The 18409-nt window shown below is 38.1% G+C and overlaps 1 protein-coding gene across 7 annotated transcripts in view; it reads right to left on the minus strand.

The window, feature by feature from the left end:
- ZNF536 (zinc finger protein 536) overlaps positions 1 to 18409 on the minus strand; it is a 585974-nt gene that overhangs the window by 210575 nt on the left and 356990 nt on the right. For all 7 annotated transcript variants that reach the window (XM_031954398.1, XM_031954395.1, XM_031954397.1 and 4 more), the window contains exons 5-6: positions 15187 to 15339; positions 1813 to 3387 (exon numbers count right to left, since the gene is read on the minus strand). In XM_031954398.1, the coding sequence (XP_031810258.1) occupies positions 1813 to 3387; positions 15187 to 15339 (1728 nt within the window). The remainder of the gene's footprint in view (positions 1 to 1812; positions 3388 to 15186; positions 15340 to 18409) is intronic.

Below are 18409 nucleotides of genomic sequence, written 5' to 3' on the forward strand. Positions count from 1 at the left end.
GAACAGACTCTCTAATGTTGTTGAGCTGTGCTCCCCAGCCCCCCATGCCTCCAGTTAAATAGGATACCATTGGGCGGGCTTCATCAAAGGCAGGCCGTCTTCCTGCTGCATTGATAGGAAGATGGAAAAATTAATAGGGGTAATATGAGCTCATTTCAATAATAATGAGCTTACTAACATGCCAGTTTTTGATCTTTTCTGATGCATGGATTCCTGGCAGTAACTATGGTCCTATGTAGGTAGTTAAAAGAACTGAAAATAGACTTAAAAAAAAAGCCCCAATCCCAAACTTTAAAAAAAAAAAATAGAACACTTAAAAGTCAGTCCAATTTTTCCTTTTCTTCTTGAGAAGCACCATTTAACTCTTTTCCTTTTCCCCCTTTTAAATATTTTTTTTTAACAACTTCAAAAGTAATGAATTGTATTTGGCTAAAAATAGATCTGGGGGTATGGCTAATGGAGCTTTGTGAATCATGTGGCATAAGGAACTGTCAATATTTTTTTGAGCTGTCAGGAATCCATTTAGTGATTTTTGACAATTCAAAAAAAATTTCTTACTATCCAATTCTGTTCTCAGTGAATTAGGGAAGGGGAGGGAAAGGAGAAATACATCAATTCAATTTATGCAGCCAGACTACTGCTTCCTGTAGCTTGTTACTTGATGATAGGAAGCAGTCTCCTGGGCCAGCAGTTCTCTCTGATGGAGAGATTCCCTTAAAAAAAACTTTTAAAAAATCAGCAAAAGAAAAAAAAACAGTTAAAATCCATTTCTATATCACAGACAACACAATGCTTGCTATCCTCTCTTTTTCCTCCCCTAGTTTATTTTCTTGAAGTGGACAAATAGTTGCAAAGGGACTAAAAATAAGTTCTGAAAAGTGTTTTTCACAGAACTACTTGGAGTTGAGAATACCTATGTTTTTCAGAATAGCCTGTTTCTCCCAACAGGTTTCTCCCTCTCCATCCTCCCCCACCCCCCAGCAATTTTATATCCATCCAGATGATTCCAACTTTGTTGAAAAAGAAAACCCAGCATGAGGCAACTGTGCTTTATGAGGAAGTGTAAGTATTATGTGCAATGCCAGTGTAAAGGCTAGATTATGTAGGAATAATCAGGGATAAATAGGATCACAGTCTTTAAATTACCTGTAGGAACACTCCTAATCAGGCAATTCACGACCATATAGCCCCTGTTAGAACTGCCAACAGACAATAATCTAAGCCCTGGATAATTAAAGACCACTGCCTTCTGCTTTCCTCAAACTGAATCACAAAAGCCTTAAATCCTAACTCCCTAATTAAAGAGAGACCCAGGCAGTCAGTTGGTCTGGATTTTGGTTAGTGTTAGATGATTTGAGTATCTTCTAAGTCAACATGAAGAAAAGTTTGTAAGAAAGCAAGTTTGGCTTAGCTAAGCATTGAGGATTTCTCTTAGGAGTCTGACAGAGAAGTTGAAAATACTGAAAAGTTTTCAAGTTACCATGTCTTTTTTATTATTATTATTATTATATAAACTGTTTTTCCCTCCAAAATATGATTAAAAACATGTGCAGTCAATACTGTGGGTCCCCTTCTTCATGTCCCTCACACAGGTTTTCTAGACTTGGATGACACAAATAGGAAAACAGTATGATTTCAAAAATGTCTTTTTAAAAATGGATTCATTGTATGATTGTCTAAATTGCACATACAGCGTTACCTATGTTTAATTCCAAAATTTCTAATGGACATTTTGTTCTATTGTTTTTTAATGCACCATTTGGCACTAATCTTTTGAGAAAGGAACTCAAGAAAGAGGTTTCTAAAACTTACCACACAAGTCTGGTCTCTTGACACATCCACTACTTGCTGTGCTACTGGAAAGTCCATTAAAGGCTGCTAAGCCTTCAGAGCTATAGGCTCTTAGGACTGACAACATGTTCATCTGCTTCTCCAGGACCTGGGGACCTGGGATCTGTTCTGCTTTCATCACCCCTGGGGAGGTGTCATGGGATGGAAGAAGATTTGGGCCATGCCATGGCTTCTCAGACGTTTGGGACAAAGGTGAGACAAGTCCCTGGGCCGGCTGGGAGGCAATGGGGTTGTGGAGGCTGTCCCCTGCGTCGCTGCCGCTCTCCTTGTGAAGGACTGACAGTGGTTTGCTCATGATTTCGGGTTCTGTCTCAATATCCTCCTCTTCATTGTTTTCCTCCTTGGAAGACTCCATGTCTTCAGATGAAGCAATATCAGACAGTTCGTCAATAGCATTTTTGTTCGCAGACTCGGGGAGCAGGATTGTTGGGTCGTCTTGAAGCTGTGCTTTGCCTTCGGGCTCACTGTTAGCACAGGAGGACCCTGAGCCCATGACTCCCGGGTAAACCCCAAATTGTTTGTAGAAGTCTGAAGTAAAGTTGCAAAATGGCGGGTCCATGTGGCCAGCCCAGGCCGAGTTCTTTTGTTCTCCCAAAATCTCTTTGCCATGACCTGGGGCCATCTTCTCAGAAGTAGAGTCAAGGTGGGCCATCATGTTGGGGATTCCTACCTCTTTGCTAGATTGTACGGTAGAAGGGAGCAAGCCAGTTTTGCTCACTTCCCTGGCTTGGTCCTTGCCATTTCCTGTAGCTAGCAAAGCACTGTCTTTGCGTCTAGTTTTGCCCAAGTGATTGGCCTGGAGATGAAGGGCCATCAATTCCATTGATGAAGTCGTAAAAGAACAAAATAAGCAGCCGTGCCATGCAATGTTATCTTGGACAGTCACCGAAGAGCCCGGGAGAGAAGCTGCATCTGGTCTTACAGACAAATCCAGGGGTTCATATTGAGATTTCTCTGATTTCCTCTGGGAGGATTTTCCACTATTTTTTTCCTCACCACCATCTGGTCCATGGAGTTTCATGGAAAGTGGATCTGAGAGGGCTTTGTCCTTTACTTCCTTCTCTTTCTTCAAAGAGCTCAAGACAAAGCTATCCATGAAAGCTTGCAAAGAGCCTTGGAAGTTAACCCCATTGCCTACGATGCTCTGATAGGCTCGTCCAATTTCAGAAAAGTGTGTACCTTTGGAAGGTAAGTCAGAGCCCTTCAGAGTCTCTGAAGAAGTCTCAGAAGTCATGCCGACAGCCTGCCCTGAATGGTCCCCAGATGAAAGCATTCCTGATGTCCATTGCTGAGAGACAGAGCCACCTCTGAAGTCAATCCCTGGGAGACCCTTAAAGGCTCCCCTCAGAATGTCCGGCCTGATAAACAGAGATGCTTTGCTCGTTGTCTCATCCTTATGATCCTGGCTTGGAGGCTGCCCAGAGAGTGGCCCAGCACCGTTTTGTCGTTCCCGATGATGTCGTTCTAAGTGGTACTTTAAGGATGCAGACTGAGTACCAGCATAATCACAATGGGGGCATTTGTAGGGTTTCTCACCTGCAGATGGGAGTACAAGAGATAAGAGAAAGAACATATATGTTTATTGCATTTTTAGTGTGTGGAGCAGGGATGGAAGGATCAACATTTATTCTTTGAAACAAAGCAGCTCAAAGTAATAATTAGTTATAGAACAACTGTTTTTTAATAGAAGAATAATTCATAGTCTTAAGCTTTTTTAATGATTTTGTACCAGTTGGGACTATTCAGGAATGACATACTATCTACACACAATTAGCTATCTTTTTCTTTATCTAACATGTGAAAACTGCTGTAGATTTAAAAGCTATGATTATGAAAATTAAGCATAATAATTTCAACCACAGTGATCATTAAAAGTAGAAGTTTAAAAAGACAAAGTATGTAACAAATGGATGGTTGCAATATTTTGTGTATACAATAGCTCTGAAATTTGTTTAAATTATACACATGGAAACCATTTTTAAACCTAAAAATTTTATGGCACTGTTACGCAAGACTGAAATGAATGATTTAAGTCTTGCTCTGCAGTAAATCATGGATATAATTAGCAAATGGCATACTGCACAAGTAATTTATCATTATTTGGAGGGCACCATTCCAGAAGGATTCAAAGATCTGCAGACCGACTGCATTGTTTCTAAATAAAGAACTATAAATACAGATTCTATAAAATATTAATACCATTACAATGCATTATGATTGCAGCATGTAAAGACATATAGTTAAAATAAAAAGTAGTCGATAAAATGTAAAAGAAAATGAGTAATAAAAAGGTGCAAAATATATTTAGTTTCTGTATTTGAAATTAACATTATCTACTGGCCTTTGCAGTGCCTTAAATTTGTACTAATGGCAAGCCTAACGCTCGGGTAGTAAAACGTGTAATTTACCTGTAATAAGCGCTTTCTAGAGAATAAAAATAGCCTTAAATAGCATTTTAAAACATATAAGATAATTTTCATGAATTAAATATTTATTTAAATTCAGCATCCCCCAAACTTCTATTGTTCTTTCTCTATGGAAGATATATGTAAACCGATACCTGCCCATGCAGTGTAGCAAGAAAGGAGAGGTGCCTAAATGCATGTGCATTTAAATTATATGTAAAGAACTTGTTAGCAATCTAGGGCCTTTTTCTAGACTCCAGTGCAGAGATACTCCCAGAAAGAGACAGGGCTATGACAGTGCCGTGAGCTTATTTATAATGGTACCCTGTCAATATTAGCAATTATTTCTGTAAGGAAGCTCAATGTGGCAAGAAACTGTTTTCTTTCCTCTGTTCTTTTTCTCTGGCTGATCTAAAAGGCAACAGCAAATCATCTGTGAATGGAGGTCCTGAAAACATTTATTGCTTCTAAGTTTCAGACAAATGGAAAGAAAATTGAACTAAGGACTTAACAAACTTCATGAGGTACCCAGGTGTTAATTGGTAAGTCACTTGGAGAGACTCCAGGACATTTTAAATGAGAGAATCTGGGGGACTAGGTTCTTAGGAAATGGTCCCTCCTTTGGATTGGAAGTTTTTACCTTAAAAAAGTCATTCATAGTTTACAAGAATCACTAAGATCTGGGTAACTGGGCATGTATTTCAGCCGTCTAGAGGTAACTAAGGGCCTCAATGATGCCAGGTCTTCAGAAGCAGTGTTTCTACTGGAGAAATGGGCTACAAGGGCCAACTGTGGCCATTGACCAACTGTCTTCATCACAGATGGAAGACTAATCTTTCCACAGCTAAAGTATGACACCGAGTTTTGAGATTAATTCTTTAATGGGAAAATGTTCTCTCTCCAATCTCCTAATTGTTCCATGTCCAATCTGCCCTCTTCTAGTCAATGAGTTTCTGACCAGTCAGGGCCCTAGAGTGCTAGCTGCTCATGAGATAAGGCTATGCTGCTCACATCTGTACAGTCCCCATCAAAGGCCTTGTGTAAATTAATCACTGCAGACTAATTGTCCAGGCTCGAACTCAGACACGTCAGAAACCAGAGGATATTGCAAATGCTATCATGTACATGTTAGAATGGTCCATATCCACTAAAAGTCAAGTTAGGGGTGTGAGCTCAAAAAATCTCAGTGGGATGGCTAACTCCAAAGTGCCTGATCCCAGAGCAATCTCGGTCCCATCAGAAAAGTCTATGAAACCTACCTTGATATCTCCCAGCCAGAGAACCAACTTCTGCTTAAGCAGGGCCAGATAAGTGTCCAAGTGCTCTCAGATAACAACCAAACTCACTTTTTTACAGGACTTTAAGGATTACAAAATATTTTTCTTCCCATACTCTTCAGGAGTCAGAGAGAGGTACAGTTTGCAAAACTGGAGAATATTTGGGAATGTTGTACTAACTGATTATCCTCTGAAAATTATACTTGGGGCACCAGAAATTCCAACAATTCCTGATCCATAAATGCAAAGTGAATGACATGTGGGGCTCTGACTAATGACAGTGAATAAAGGAAGTATTGATCTAGAGGCAACTTGAGATACACTTTGGAAATTAATCAATTAGCAAGCATTTCATAAACACTATGTGCCAGGCATTTGGCTAGGCACTGGGAAACAAAGACAAAGAATGAAATGATTCCTAATTCTAAAAGAGTTTACGTTCTCATGGAGGAGAAGGATTAGGAAATGAATTAAGATTTTGGTAAACAATGGAACTTTTTTGGGAAAGAGGCTGGGTCTTTACCAGGGACAAGCATTTATCTCTTCAGCTTGAGGTGCCATTTCAGAAGAGAGACTGAAAGGAGAATAACAGTAGATACAATAATTAATAATAATAATAATAAAATCAGGGCATTTATATACTACCTCCCATGTGCTAGCCACTGGCTAAGTGCTTCATAAATATCTCACTTGATCCTCATAATAATCCTGCAGTATTGATGCTATTATTATTTCCATTTTATAGTTGAGAAAATTGAGGTTGACAAAGTTGAAGTGACTTGCATAAGGTCACACAGTTAGGATGAGCATTTTTCTACCTAATTGCCTGTGTTTCACAAGTACCTATATGACATGGTAACTATTTGAGATGATAGCTTTATAAGAATATATAGACAGGTACAAAGAAAGAGCTCAGGAGAAAATGTTTCTTGGCATATATACTGAACGAATACTCCATAGAAAGAGAGAGAAAATTCAAGAAAATGTTCGTGTGCTTGCTATCTATGAATATTATCTTAGGGGTTCTTGTTCTGGCATCTATGAAGTTAAGCTTTAAATTTTTTTTGATAACTCTTTCAACATAATTGGTTTTTTTATAATCCTATAAATTTTATTTTCTGCATTTTTGTTCTGAAGAGGGGTCCCTAGGTTTCTCCAGACTGCAAAAGGAGTATTTGACTCAAGAAGTTCAAAGTTCTAAATTAGATGTCATGACTTATACAAAGAAGAGTAAGATCCAGAATTTCCTCGTAAAGCTCACAATCTAGTGGAAGAGATGAGATAAATGTACAAATAGCTTCAGTCAAAGGTAAAGAGATCAGGAATACTTCGTGGAAGAGGTAATACTTGTACTGGACTTTATTCACAGTCTGACAGAGCTTGTGATGATCTAGATACTAGCCAATCCAACCCCCTCATTTTCCAGAAAAGGAAACAGAAGTCCAGAGTAAAAAGAGTACAAATAGAAGGACTTCAGATTCTGGAGTCAGAGGAGCTGGGTTCAAATCTCCTCTTAAATATATGCTACCTATATTATCTTGGACAAATCACAATCTTAATTGAAAATGAGGGAGTTGGATATGAAAGCTCTAGACCTATGATCCTATGGCACGTCCAAGAAGCCACAGTGAATTAACAGCAAAAACTAAACTAAAACCCATGTATCTGATCCAATGTCTTCCTCTCTCACCTTGTTTGTGTTTTCTTTTCTTTTTTTTTTTTTAACAAAAAAGAAAAAGATAGGGAGACTTCAAAGGCCTTTTTAGGATTTCAATAACTAAACTTTCTTGGGCAGAGTTCTTACACTAAACACAGAATTCCAGTGAGGGAATGACCTATATAGATCTATATAAGTTCACATGAGATTAGCTTAACTTGGGTCTGTAAACTTGTTTTCAAACTTGTTAACTTTTCTTCTTTTTAAAAAATAATTTTCAGAAACCTCAAACATCATTTTGTCACTTGTTTTGCCTGCTTAAATTTGCCTACCCTGAAAGTTTTTGTATTATAAGTATATACTAAATATGGGTTCTTAATCTTTTTGTGTATAATGGCTCCCTATGGCAATAGGGTGGAACCTATAGATCCTTTGCAGAATAATGTTTTTATGTACATAAATAAAAATCATAACATTACAAAGGAAACTAAGTAAATTAAAATAAAGAGATTTTTTCCCCATTCCAAGCTGATGGATCACTGAAAACTGTCCATAAGAGGCCTACAGATCCCAGATCAAAAATTCAATCTACATAACATACCCAAAAGGAATAAAATGTGTGTCATCTATAATAGTAGGGTGCTTTTGGCCATCCAAGGGCTAAGGGAATACAAAGCTCAAATCCCAGCATGTCCAAAGGGCTACTTTTCTACTAGAAATATCCTCTATATCTCCAAATAAGTAATTTCTTTCCCAAATTTTTTCTCCAGTGAACAAGTTTTTTTTTTTTTTTAAATCGGCTTCTAGACACATTTTTCATGAAAAGTTGAAGTTAAAGTAGCAGCTGACAAAAAGGCCTTGCCAACAAACTGGTAACTTTTGAAATCTTGGTCAAGAATGCCTCCAATATGTTCTTCCCTTAACCAGACATAAATAACTATAGAATTCACCTACAGCCAATGTATGTTTCATAATTTTAAAAAAGAAGCATATTAGCACTGGAGCATGCCATTTGGCTCAAATATTCACTAAGACAAATTTATTATGCCAGCCCTAGCAGACCTTAAACTTCAGTGGTACCATTAGACTTCTTGCCAAAGGGAAACTAAGTGGAATTGACACATTCCTAATCTTAAGCAAGGACTGACTGGGTCAGAGATTTGGAAAAGAATTCTTAGTCCAGCCTCACAAAATAGGTAAGCCTTGGTCACTCTCCTAGCATCACTGTCTAGTTGAATGATGGACCACTTAAGCCATAAATTAGCCTGTGTTGCCATGTAAGTTTTTCAGATCTCCAGCAAGAACTTAAACTTCCCAGAAGGATCAGTCCTTTTATCACTTCCAGTACCTCTTGAAGTTATTGAGGTGGAGTGAGATAGGGAATAGAGATGTTTCTATAATGGAGAAAATATTTGAGCCGCAGGCTAAAGAAAAGACTAGAGCACTATTAATGTTTGCTGTTTATTTGTCCATTTTGAATGAAAGAAAAGGTTATAAAGGAGAGAAGTCATTTTTGTAATAGGGACCTTCAATATTTTTTCCATCAGAATATTTTCAGAGCCTAAAAATGTAAGGGAAAAAATTATATAATTCTATAAAAGAGGATTTTTTGAGGAAAAGAAGCATGATAAAATCATGAGTCATCAGTTCATAATTCCAATGGACAAAATGAAATTATTGAAGCCATTTTACAGTGAAACTTGCTTTCCAGTGACATAAAATGTATATTCATCATGGGAATATTATTGATATCTTGTCTAATTCTTTAGAAATATATGACTGAGTGGTTTAATTAGTTCATTATGTCTATTTTTACATGGTAACATATTTTATCATTTGGATCAGTCACTTTATACTTTAGAGGAAAGGAAACATCACAGTTCTGTAGAAATATTATAGGGCTACATTCAAAGTGGAATCACAGCAATGTTCATCTGAAAAAGCTAGCAAGAAGGATGGGAGAAGTGGATACTAATATTTTTCTGTCGAGGACTTCTCTAAATCATGCTTTTTAAACCAGTTAAATGCTTCTAAACTTATTTTAAGTCACTCAACCATCCTGAAAAATCCCATTCGCTTTTAAGGTCTATAATTAAATATTTTCACTTTCACCCTCTATATCTGATATTTATTTAGTCCTTCTACATGTCTTTACTTAGTTAATACCAGGAGAGATAAATATGGTTGTTCCTTTGCAGTGAAGCTTCAGTACATTAATATAAATTGTACACTAATTCCCCCAAAGCATATATATGTTGTAAACCTGAAGACTTTTTACACAGCTGCTTATTGCTAAACAGTGCCTTGTCCAGAAGGGGACAATCTGTGTCTCTAATTGCTGTCACTGAAGCCGAGATTCATTATGTGACTTTCCCATTAAAATGTGAGCATTAATTTGTATAATGAAATATCACCCACTGCAGTGTTCATTAGCCATGCCCTACTGTATACTGCACATTGTTAGCTACCTAGAAACTGTAGTTAATTTCACTAATGGATATTTCCCTACTTAGTGTTTGGTAGGGAATTTATACTGTAACATTACCTCTTAAACTTTTAAGGAAATTTAAATTCAATCAATTATTTTCCACAAAAGTTTGGGATGTCATTAAGGCAGGAAGAGCAAGTCGTGTGGTGTTAAGGATGGGGACTCCGGAGAAATAAAATGAGCTTTTAGTTCATCTTAGAAATGTAAAAATGAAGGAAGCTTAATTTAAATAAAAAAAAAAAACTGTACTGCAGGGCAGAGACATCTTTTATTCTACATTATCAAGGTAACTGTTCTCACTTAGAGCACAACACAATGTGTCATGTCAACAAGCAGTTATTGAGCGCTTACTGTGTGCCAGGTACCGTGCTAATGCCAGGGATATGATGTTCAGACTGCATTCATTTTTAACCTACTTGATTTTATTAATTTATACAATGTGGGCCTCTCAATTCTAAACTGGAATAGTTACCTTGTTTAGTGGAGTTAATAATAAAAGTGTCAAAGATAAGCTACGTTTACTACAGGGCATAAGGCACCTGAATTAGGCCTTCTAAACTTTCATCTCCGCATACGTTTATTTACTAGTCGATGTTTGTGAAATTCTTTGAAGATGAAAGGTTGGATCTTTAACTGCACTAAGAACTTTTATCATTATGGTGATGGCGGGGAATTATTACATCTCACTTTTCATCCCACGGATTTAATGCACTTTCTAAATGCTATGCCATTAATATTGTTATGTCACCTTGGCAGACCCAAAGCAACTAAACCCATTGTGTAGGTTGAGAAACTGAGGCAGGCTATGATTAAAACATGACAATGACAAGGACAATGACACAAATGACAACTCGCTGCCTTGTTCGGAGCTGGCCCCATCTTCCCTTGAGGTCATCAGGATGGAGTGAGGACACATAATGATTTGGCTTTGGCTCTGTGTCCACTATCCCTAATTTACTGGTCCATTTAATCAATTCATTGGAAGACGTTAAAAGCCAAATTGTAAGAATAATTAGTGACAACTATTCAAAGCTTTCTTTTCAGCCCAAAGGAATATAAAGACAAAAAGGAGGCAGGAATTCCTATATTAGTACTAGAACAGACTGGATTATCTGGTTATTTGGTAGGAATTTTACTTTTTCTCATCAGTTTCTTTGATATCATGAAGACTCAAACTCTTATTATGTTTAATTACAAGCCTCGGCTAGGTAACTGTCACTGACCTTTATACAGTCTTTCAGAATGCTAGAGAAAAGAATCATGGGAAAATTCCACCCTCTTTCTTTGGTTTCACTGGGTAGTTTTCATGGAATCTCGATGACATGGATTCGCGTGTGCTCTCAAATGCACTGTGAGGTGATGACTTCCCATGACCTTCCTTCCCACCCGTACTTACACAAATGTGTGCCCAGGCCAGCCCAAAGCTCCTTTGCCTCCCCCCAACAGAAGCATAAGCCGCCTGGGCAGGGCTGGCTACGCTGACATACTCCAGGGAGGCACATTCCTCTGACCCTGATGGCATCAATGGCTGAAACATCATCTCTACTTTCCATTTCCCCCCATTAGTTGAAAGAGGTTTCCCAGGGTGGAGATGGAGAGTGAGAAGTGTGGAACGTTGAACACAGCACAGATGAATCACATTAATAAACATACTCACATAAACTGAGAAAATGGGACTTGTTTTTAACAGTCTGTGGATTTGAAGGTGTCTGAGGTGCCACTCTCACAGCTATTTGATGTCTTTCTTTAAGACAGTCATGCTAGCACTTGCAGCCCCTTATGGAAGGCCAAAGGTGTTCCTAAAGCCCTGGGGAATCCATCAGGTATATATCAAGGGCTATCCCCTGAGGTATCACATCCTCTGAAAATCACCAAGGGCTGTAGAGCAGTCGGTGCCTAAATGTGCCCCCAACAGTGGCCAAGCCTCACCAGGTAAGGAAGGCGATGGGCTGGGAGGTGCTTCCTTTCCTTCAGGCCCCTAGGGGATGGGCAGGCGCCTAACTATTCCAGTATAGTGAATGCATGCCCCGGGCATCCTTGTAAATTCCTGCCTTCAGCAATTCCCCTGGTGACTATCAAAGAGTGAGGGTGCTTTACTGCACATTAGGTTTTTATCAAGGGGAAACAAGGAATCCAATTCCGTGTATTAGATAACTTAATTATTGTATAGGGTATACTGAATACCCTGTTGACAGAGTTTTATTGCATCAAGTTGCACGTTACAACTGAGTCCTCATTGATACTTGGCTTTTCCTAACCTACATTGATTGGGTCCAGATACTACTGCTTTTCATGGTACTTTTGGGGAATAACTGAGCATGTCCAACGTCCATAAACACTTTCCCAGGAGTCCCATTGCCATCCAAGGTATCGTTTCACAGAGGAGTTAAATTGCAGTATGTGTTCCGAATTGGCAGTGACTAATGACTTCTCTGATGACAGCCAGAGGTGGGCCAGTATCTGTTGCCAGCCCAGCTTGGGGGCTTCACATCTGTCCCATAGGCTTTTAGTCCAGGAGGGCGGGGGGAGGGGGGAGAATACTTTGAATTAGATCTCTCCTAGGTTAGCACTCCCAAATTCAAGTTACCTGCAGACTGCTCCAAGCCCCCAGGTGTTCAGAGAAACCTGACTTCTGTTATACTACTTGAGCTCCTCTCTAATAAACAGGTGTTGGGAAAAGAAGAGCTGTAATTGAGTTAATGTAGTGGAGAAAAAAAAGAAAAGAGGTTTTTATCAGTCACTGTTATACGACCAAGACTTCTAATAAAGATGGAGTATGATGGAAAAATACAGAGCCTGTACCACCTCCTATCCTAGGCAATTAAAGTGGAGACTCCGTTGTTACATGCTGGCTCTAAAAAGAGTGCTTCATAGAGTGTTCAATAGAGCTCAATACAGAAAACTTTTCCCCTAAAAATACTGTGCCAAGTGTGTGCTGTAAATCATGTATCCAAACAGAAGTATCAGGAAGAAAATCCAGGCAGTACATTTTTTATAACTGGAATCCAACTATTAATAAGAAATACCTGGTTTTGATTTTTAATTACTCTTGTAATCTACACTTTTACATTGTTATAATGAATGTTTATTTTGGTTATTTATAACACGCAACACTTTCTGCTCTATTCAAATACACAAGTGTAAGCATTTTCCAACTTCTTTGTTCTTAGATAAAAAGGAAATTGATCTTTATCTGGTGACGATTATGCTTTTTAAATGCAGAATACTGCAAATGGTACTTGCGTGGGTGACATTTCTATGCCTTCTCTTCTTTTCTTCATGAAGTTGTAAGGTTCTAGAAATGCCTTTGTCAGTGGGCACTTCCCTAGTTCACTGTCTACACTCGCTGCCCTAAACTCTGTCTGACTCAGTGGGCTTCTGGGTGAGTAATCCTTCTCAACCTTTAAAACAGACAAATAGCTTCTACTAGCCCCACCAGTGGACAGGATGGAGACAGAAATTCTTGCCAGTGTGGCTACTAATTCTGCCAGGAGAAGAGGTGAGTGGGTAGCTAAGCACTTAGCTTAACTGACTTAGAGGAAGCTGACTATGAAACATCACTTTGGGACTTCAGGGAATGAAAGAAATAAATGTCCTCACTGTCATTCCCCAGATTATAAAAGCATCTCCCAAAGTGCCTATTTATACATCAGAAAAAAAGTTTACTCACCTTGCAGGAAGTGGTACCAGAATTCTAAACCTATCTTAAAATAACAGTCATTGAAGTAGGTTATCCCTTACCTTTACCCAACATGCTCATGAATGGCAGGATGGTGAACAGCTCTGAATCATAGTTTGTTTCCCTCACATTTTCATTGTACCTGAGTGATCCTTAACTATTAAAGGCCTCAGTCTCTGCATAGGGAGGAACATGGCTTAGCAAGGGAAGATGTCAATGGAAGGCATTTCCAGGCTCCCTACTCTTACTGGCCAGGATTTCTCTTTTATATGGCTTCAAATCGTAATTACAGTCTTAGCATCAAAGATTCACTGAATTTCTAGGTTGGAGAGGCTCTCAGTAATCATCTGATCCAATTTCTGTCTAAAACTTGTGACTCTCTACAATATCCCTGACAATTGGTCATCTACTCTGTTGGAAGACCTTCAGGATTAGGGATCTTTACCTTAGTCGAATCTTTTATTGTTGAAAAGCTCTAATTATTACGAAAGTCTTCTTCATACATAATCAAAACAGGCCTCCCTGTAAATTTACACCCATTGGTCCTAAATTCTGCTTTCTAGAAACTGTTTTTCTACATCTCAATGCATATTTTCAGATTTTATGAGTCTGTATCTAGAACTCAATTATACATGTCTGCATTTTTCTCTCGTTAGGTCTTAAACTTGATAGAAAATCTTGCAAATAATCCACTCCAATTCCCTAATTTCTTTCTTTCTTTTTTGATAAAGCAATGAACATTTGTAGAGGTAAGATGATTTGCCTAAAGGTTCCAAAATGATAAGTAATAAAATTGGGGCTTGAATCTAGGCCTCCTGGATCTTAATTCAAGCATTTTTCCCTTCACCTCTACACTATTTATTTCATTGCTGTTTCAAAAGACACTTAAAGAGTAAACAATGATACCTTTTTCTTCTCTTACAGCATTCATAGTATCTAGAGTAGAGTTAAACATATGAAGTCAATAGTTCATAGATGCTGGACAGACTTGTAGTTCACTGACTGCTCAAGTCAACTTGACAAGAGCTAATTGTCTGTGAGAAGGGGAAGTAGGAATGGCAAGCATGGTGTTCAGAAATTCAGAAGGAATAGCTTTCCCTGAAGCAGTCTCCTAACAAGTATGCAAAGCAAAACTAATCCAGTGCTGCAAACCCCAAAGTGTATTCTCAGCGTCAGTAGGCTTTTTATAAACCAGGTAAGGCCATTAGGTGGCCTAGTCTTTAGCCACATAATGAGAAATGAGGCTTGTAGACATTAAATATCTCTGAACAGCCTTCTGTTTTATTGATTTCTTGGGAAATGTGCCACAATTATTTTTGAAAATAAATGGTGTATTTGTCTATCCTCTGAAGCTGCTCAAAGTCCAATGGATAAAGTGTCAGGAAAATATCAAAGAAAATGGAGGTGTCCATATTCCAAATAGATTTGGGTGAAAGGTGGTGGTAGTAGGGAGGAACTCTCCAAAAAAAAAAAAAAAAAAGCTAGTGGAAAATCTTGTAGATCGTGATGGATAGAAGATCAGGAAAATAACCAAAATGGCAAAAAATCTAAGATAAAAGAAAGCACAGAAAAACAGGAAAAGGCTGCTAGGAAGTTCAAAAAAAAGCAGCAGGATTAGTTTTGGGCTAGAATGAGAAAGAAGTGTTAAAAGATAGCTATGGTGAAGTAGGGAATCAGGTACCAATAGGGTACATCTATATAGAGTCTGGGGCATGCTTCAGAGCCAGAGCCAGTGATTCAGTCATTGGTTCTGGGCTGTTAGGAATGTGCCATATCCCCTACTCTTGAGTGTGGCTTGGGTTCCCTTCAATGTGTCCCAGATTTCTCACCTGTATGTATTCTCAGATGCACCTTTAAATGGTGGGATGTTCGGAATGTTTTCCCACAATAAGGGCAGTCCTTCATTGCCGATCCAAGACTCCTATCTCTTAGCAGAGCTGGTGGCTGGACTCCGACAGATCTTCCAGCCTCTTCACCAATGTCTGCAACAGAGGAAAAACGTTCTCACATCACTTCAGCACATGTCAGAAGTTGTTCGCACCAAAACTGCTAACACAACACAAAGTTAAACATGTCAATACTACACCTGTCTATTTCATTCTTTAAATCTGACAGAATGCTGACAATTCATGTATTTTCTTGTTATTCTCTTAAATTATTTCATCTTTCCTATCATCGTTTTAAGCAGCATATGGTACCTTTATATTGAACTGAATTATACAAGAAAAGAAACAGCTGTGTCAGCAGCTGGTTTGATTTCTTCTTTTGCTTAGCTCCTATTAAATATTTTTTTTGAAAAGTTTAAAATGTTAGTGTTTTGTTGAATCTGATTAATTTATAATATGAACTAGCTGGATAGTTCACTTTATGATCGAAATCACATTTGCATTAAGTAAAGCAATAAATGAAAAAAATGTGCCTCAGCTGAGTCCCACCAACATGATAAAAAAAAAAAAACCCACACAGCTATTTTGGGACAGGAAAGAGAATTATCCAAACTGATCATTTATCCCTTGTAGTGTCTTCTATCTATGCACCACAGCAATCTCTAAAATGGAAGGACAGAAAGTATGGAAATTCTGTTCCACAATTAGATGATGATAAACATATAGTGACATATTCAAAGTCATGTGCAAAAACTCAGCTGCAAAACTCCCATAAACTTACAGCCTCACAGAGTTAAATCTTTTTGCAGTGACTTGAACATTTCCCCTGCAAAGTATCAATACAAATTGTTTCTCCTGCTGTTATTTGTTATGCAACCCAAACCATTAGAAAATGGAATAAAATTTACATATTGCTGCCTTCTGCACAGAAATTATGGGACATAATAGTAAATAAAAGTGTTAAAATATTTCGTGGCTGGAGGATATGTTATTGCAGCACCCGAGGTCTGACACCAAACAGCCAAAGGAGGGAATATTAGTAAGGCAGGATGAGCATGGTAGCATTTCTGAAAAGGAAAGGCAAGAGAACAATTTTTGTGGGACTCAGCGAGGTCTTCCTTGCTGTTCTACGTGGCATTAGAAGGACAAAGAAGGTGATTCCCCTAGAGGACCAAAGCAGATTTAAAGAAAATGTATTTGTACAGTGGCCAGCACAATTTTGTATGTTTGTATATATGGAGGAAGATGGGAATAGGAGAGCTTCATGGGAACTGGTAAGAGGTTTCTGTTTTGAAAAGGTGATCAATCCACTGTTTGGCATGAGTGACCTGAGCCTTGCCAAGTGAGAAGTGAAGGAGGGAATAATTCTCTTGTTCTTAGTTCTGCCCTTTCTCTGGATTGAGAAGCATGAACTTCTTGTGCATGGTTCCAGGGACTGTGGCATTCTGAATAACAAGTTTGTCAAGGACTCTATATTTCTTGGACAATACTATGAGTGAAGTAAAGAGCATTTGGATTGCAGAACGTCAGGGACCCAAAGAAGTCTTCCCATTCAACAACTTTGCTCAACAAAATCTTTAACAAGTGATCCTGCAGCCTTCACTTCAAGACCTCCAGTGAAGGGGAACCAGCCAAGGCAGATCATCCCACTTTTGGTTCACTCAAAATATTTGCAAGATTTATGTTTTCCTTGTATAGAGCCAAAATATTTCTTCCTATAACTTCCACACAATTTATCATTGCTCTTAATTCCACTTGCTGAGGCTAAACATGATGAATCTAATATTTCTACTTTGTATCCCTTTTAAATACTATAAAAAAATCATTTATCATGCCTGTCCCCTTGTAACATTTATTCTTTTTCAGATTCCCTATTAATAGTCACCCTCACCATCCTTGCCACTCTTCTCTGGGTCCATTCTAGTTTTTAATACTTTTCTTACAGTATGGCACTCAAAATTGGACACAAGATGCAAATTGTGATCTGACAAAGGCAGAGGACAGTGAAATCATCACCTTGCTCATTCTAGATTCCATACTTCTCTTAATATAGCATAATATACCATTAGTATTTTTGGCTTCCATATGAGGGTGTGTTATTAAATGTTTAACAACTGTCTTTCTGGAAAATAAAAATGCAAGGTATACTAGTAAGGTTAATCTATGTTATTAATATTACATTTTTTTAAGTATAGATAACATTACAGTATTTCTTAAGCCTAAATTTTTTCCACTCTTCAACATTTTTATTTAAAATTTCGAATGCCAAATTCTATTCCTTCATTCTTCCTTTTTTCCCCTGCTCCCTGAGCCAATAAGCAGTGAGTGTTATTATACACGTAGAATTTTTAAAAACATTTCCATATTAATCATTTTGAACAGAAAATACTTTTACTTGGATAAAAGAAAAAATTAAAGAAAGCAAGTAAGAAATCTAATGCTTCAGTGTGTATTCATTCATAGAAAACTAGGACACTGGAGCACTCCATTTTCTACACAACCTAGCTGCCCCTACATATCTAACCCACAGAATGTGGCCCAAATGACTAACTGAAAGAGGTGAAAGCAGCACATTGTTTAAAGCCAGGTCAAAAATACTATCAGAAAATCTTCACTGATCTCCTTGTCTCTCTTCTAATGTATTTATCATATGCTAATTTGTATAATGGCTATCTGTGTTTGTATCTTTCTTGCTCTTGCCAACTGAAAAGCTTCATAAGGGAAGGAATCATAAATTATCTAAACTTGGTAATTCCCCAATGCCTAACTCAGTTCTGCTCATAGTAGGTATTTTAATAAATAGCCATTGAACTGAAGATGAAAGTTTGCAAACCTCTGCAGCTAGCAGGGACCTCAATGGATTTGTGCTGATTGCCAAACTTGATGGCTTAGAAATGAACATCTGGAATAAGACCCCTGTCTATCCTCTTTCCCCCACCAAACATTATCAATCCGTCCTGCCAGAGTTATTCAGCTTTCTTTGTGCTAGGAGCACTGGGTCGGCTTAAAACAAATATGAACCTGATTAAAATTCTGCACATGTCCTCCTTGGAATATAGTTAAGATAGACTGTTTAAGTTAGGAGGCCAATAACTGTCATTTTGAATTATTAGCAGGACTTAAGTGTACTGGATGTTGGCTTTCAAGGTAGAAGTGGGCAGGTGCT

Source organism: Sarcophilus harrisii, chromosome 2 (genome assembly GCF_902635505.1).
Source record: "Sarcophilus harrisii chromosome 2, mSarHar1.11, whole genome shotgun sequence".
NCBI lineage: Eukaryota > Metazoa > Chordata > Mammalia > Dasyuromorphia > Dasyuridae > Sarcophilus > Sarcophilus harrisii.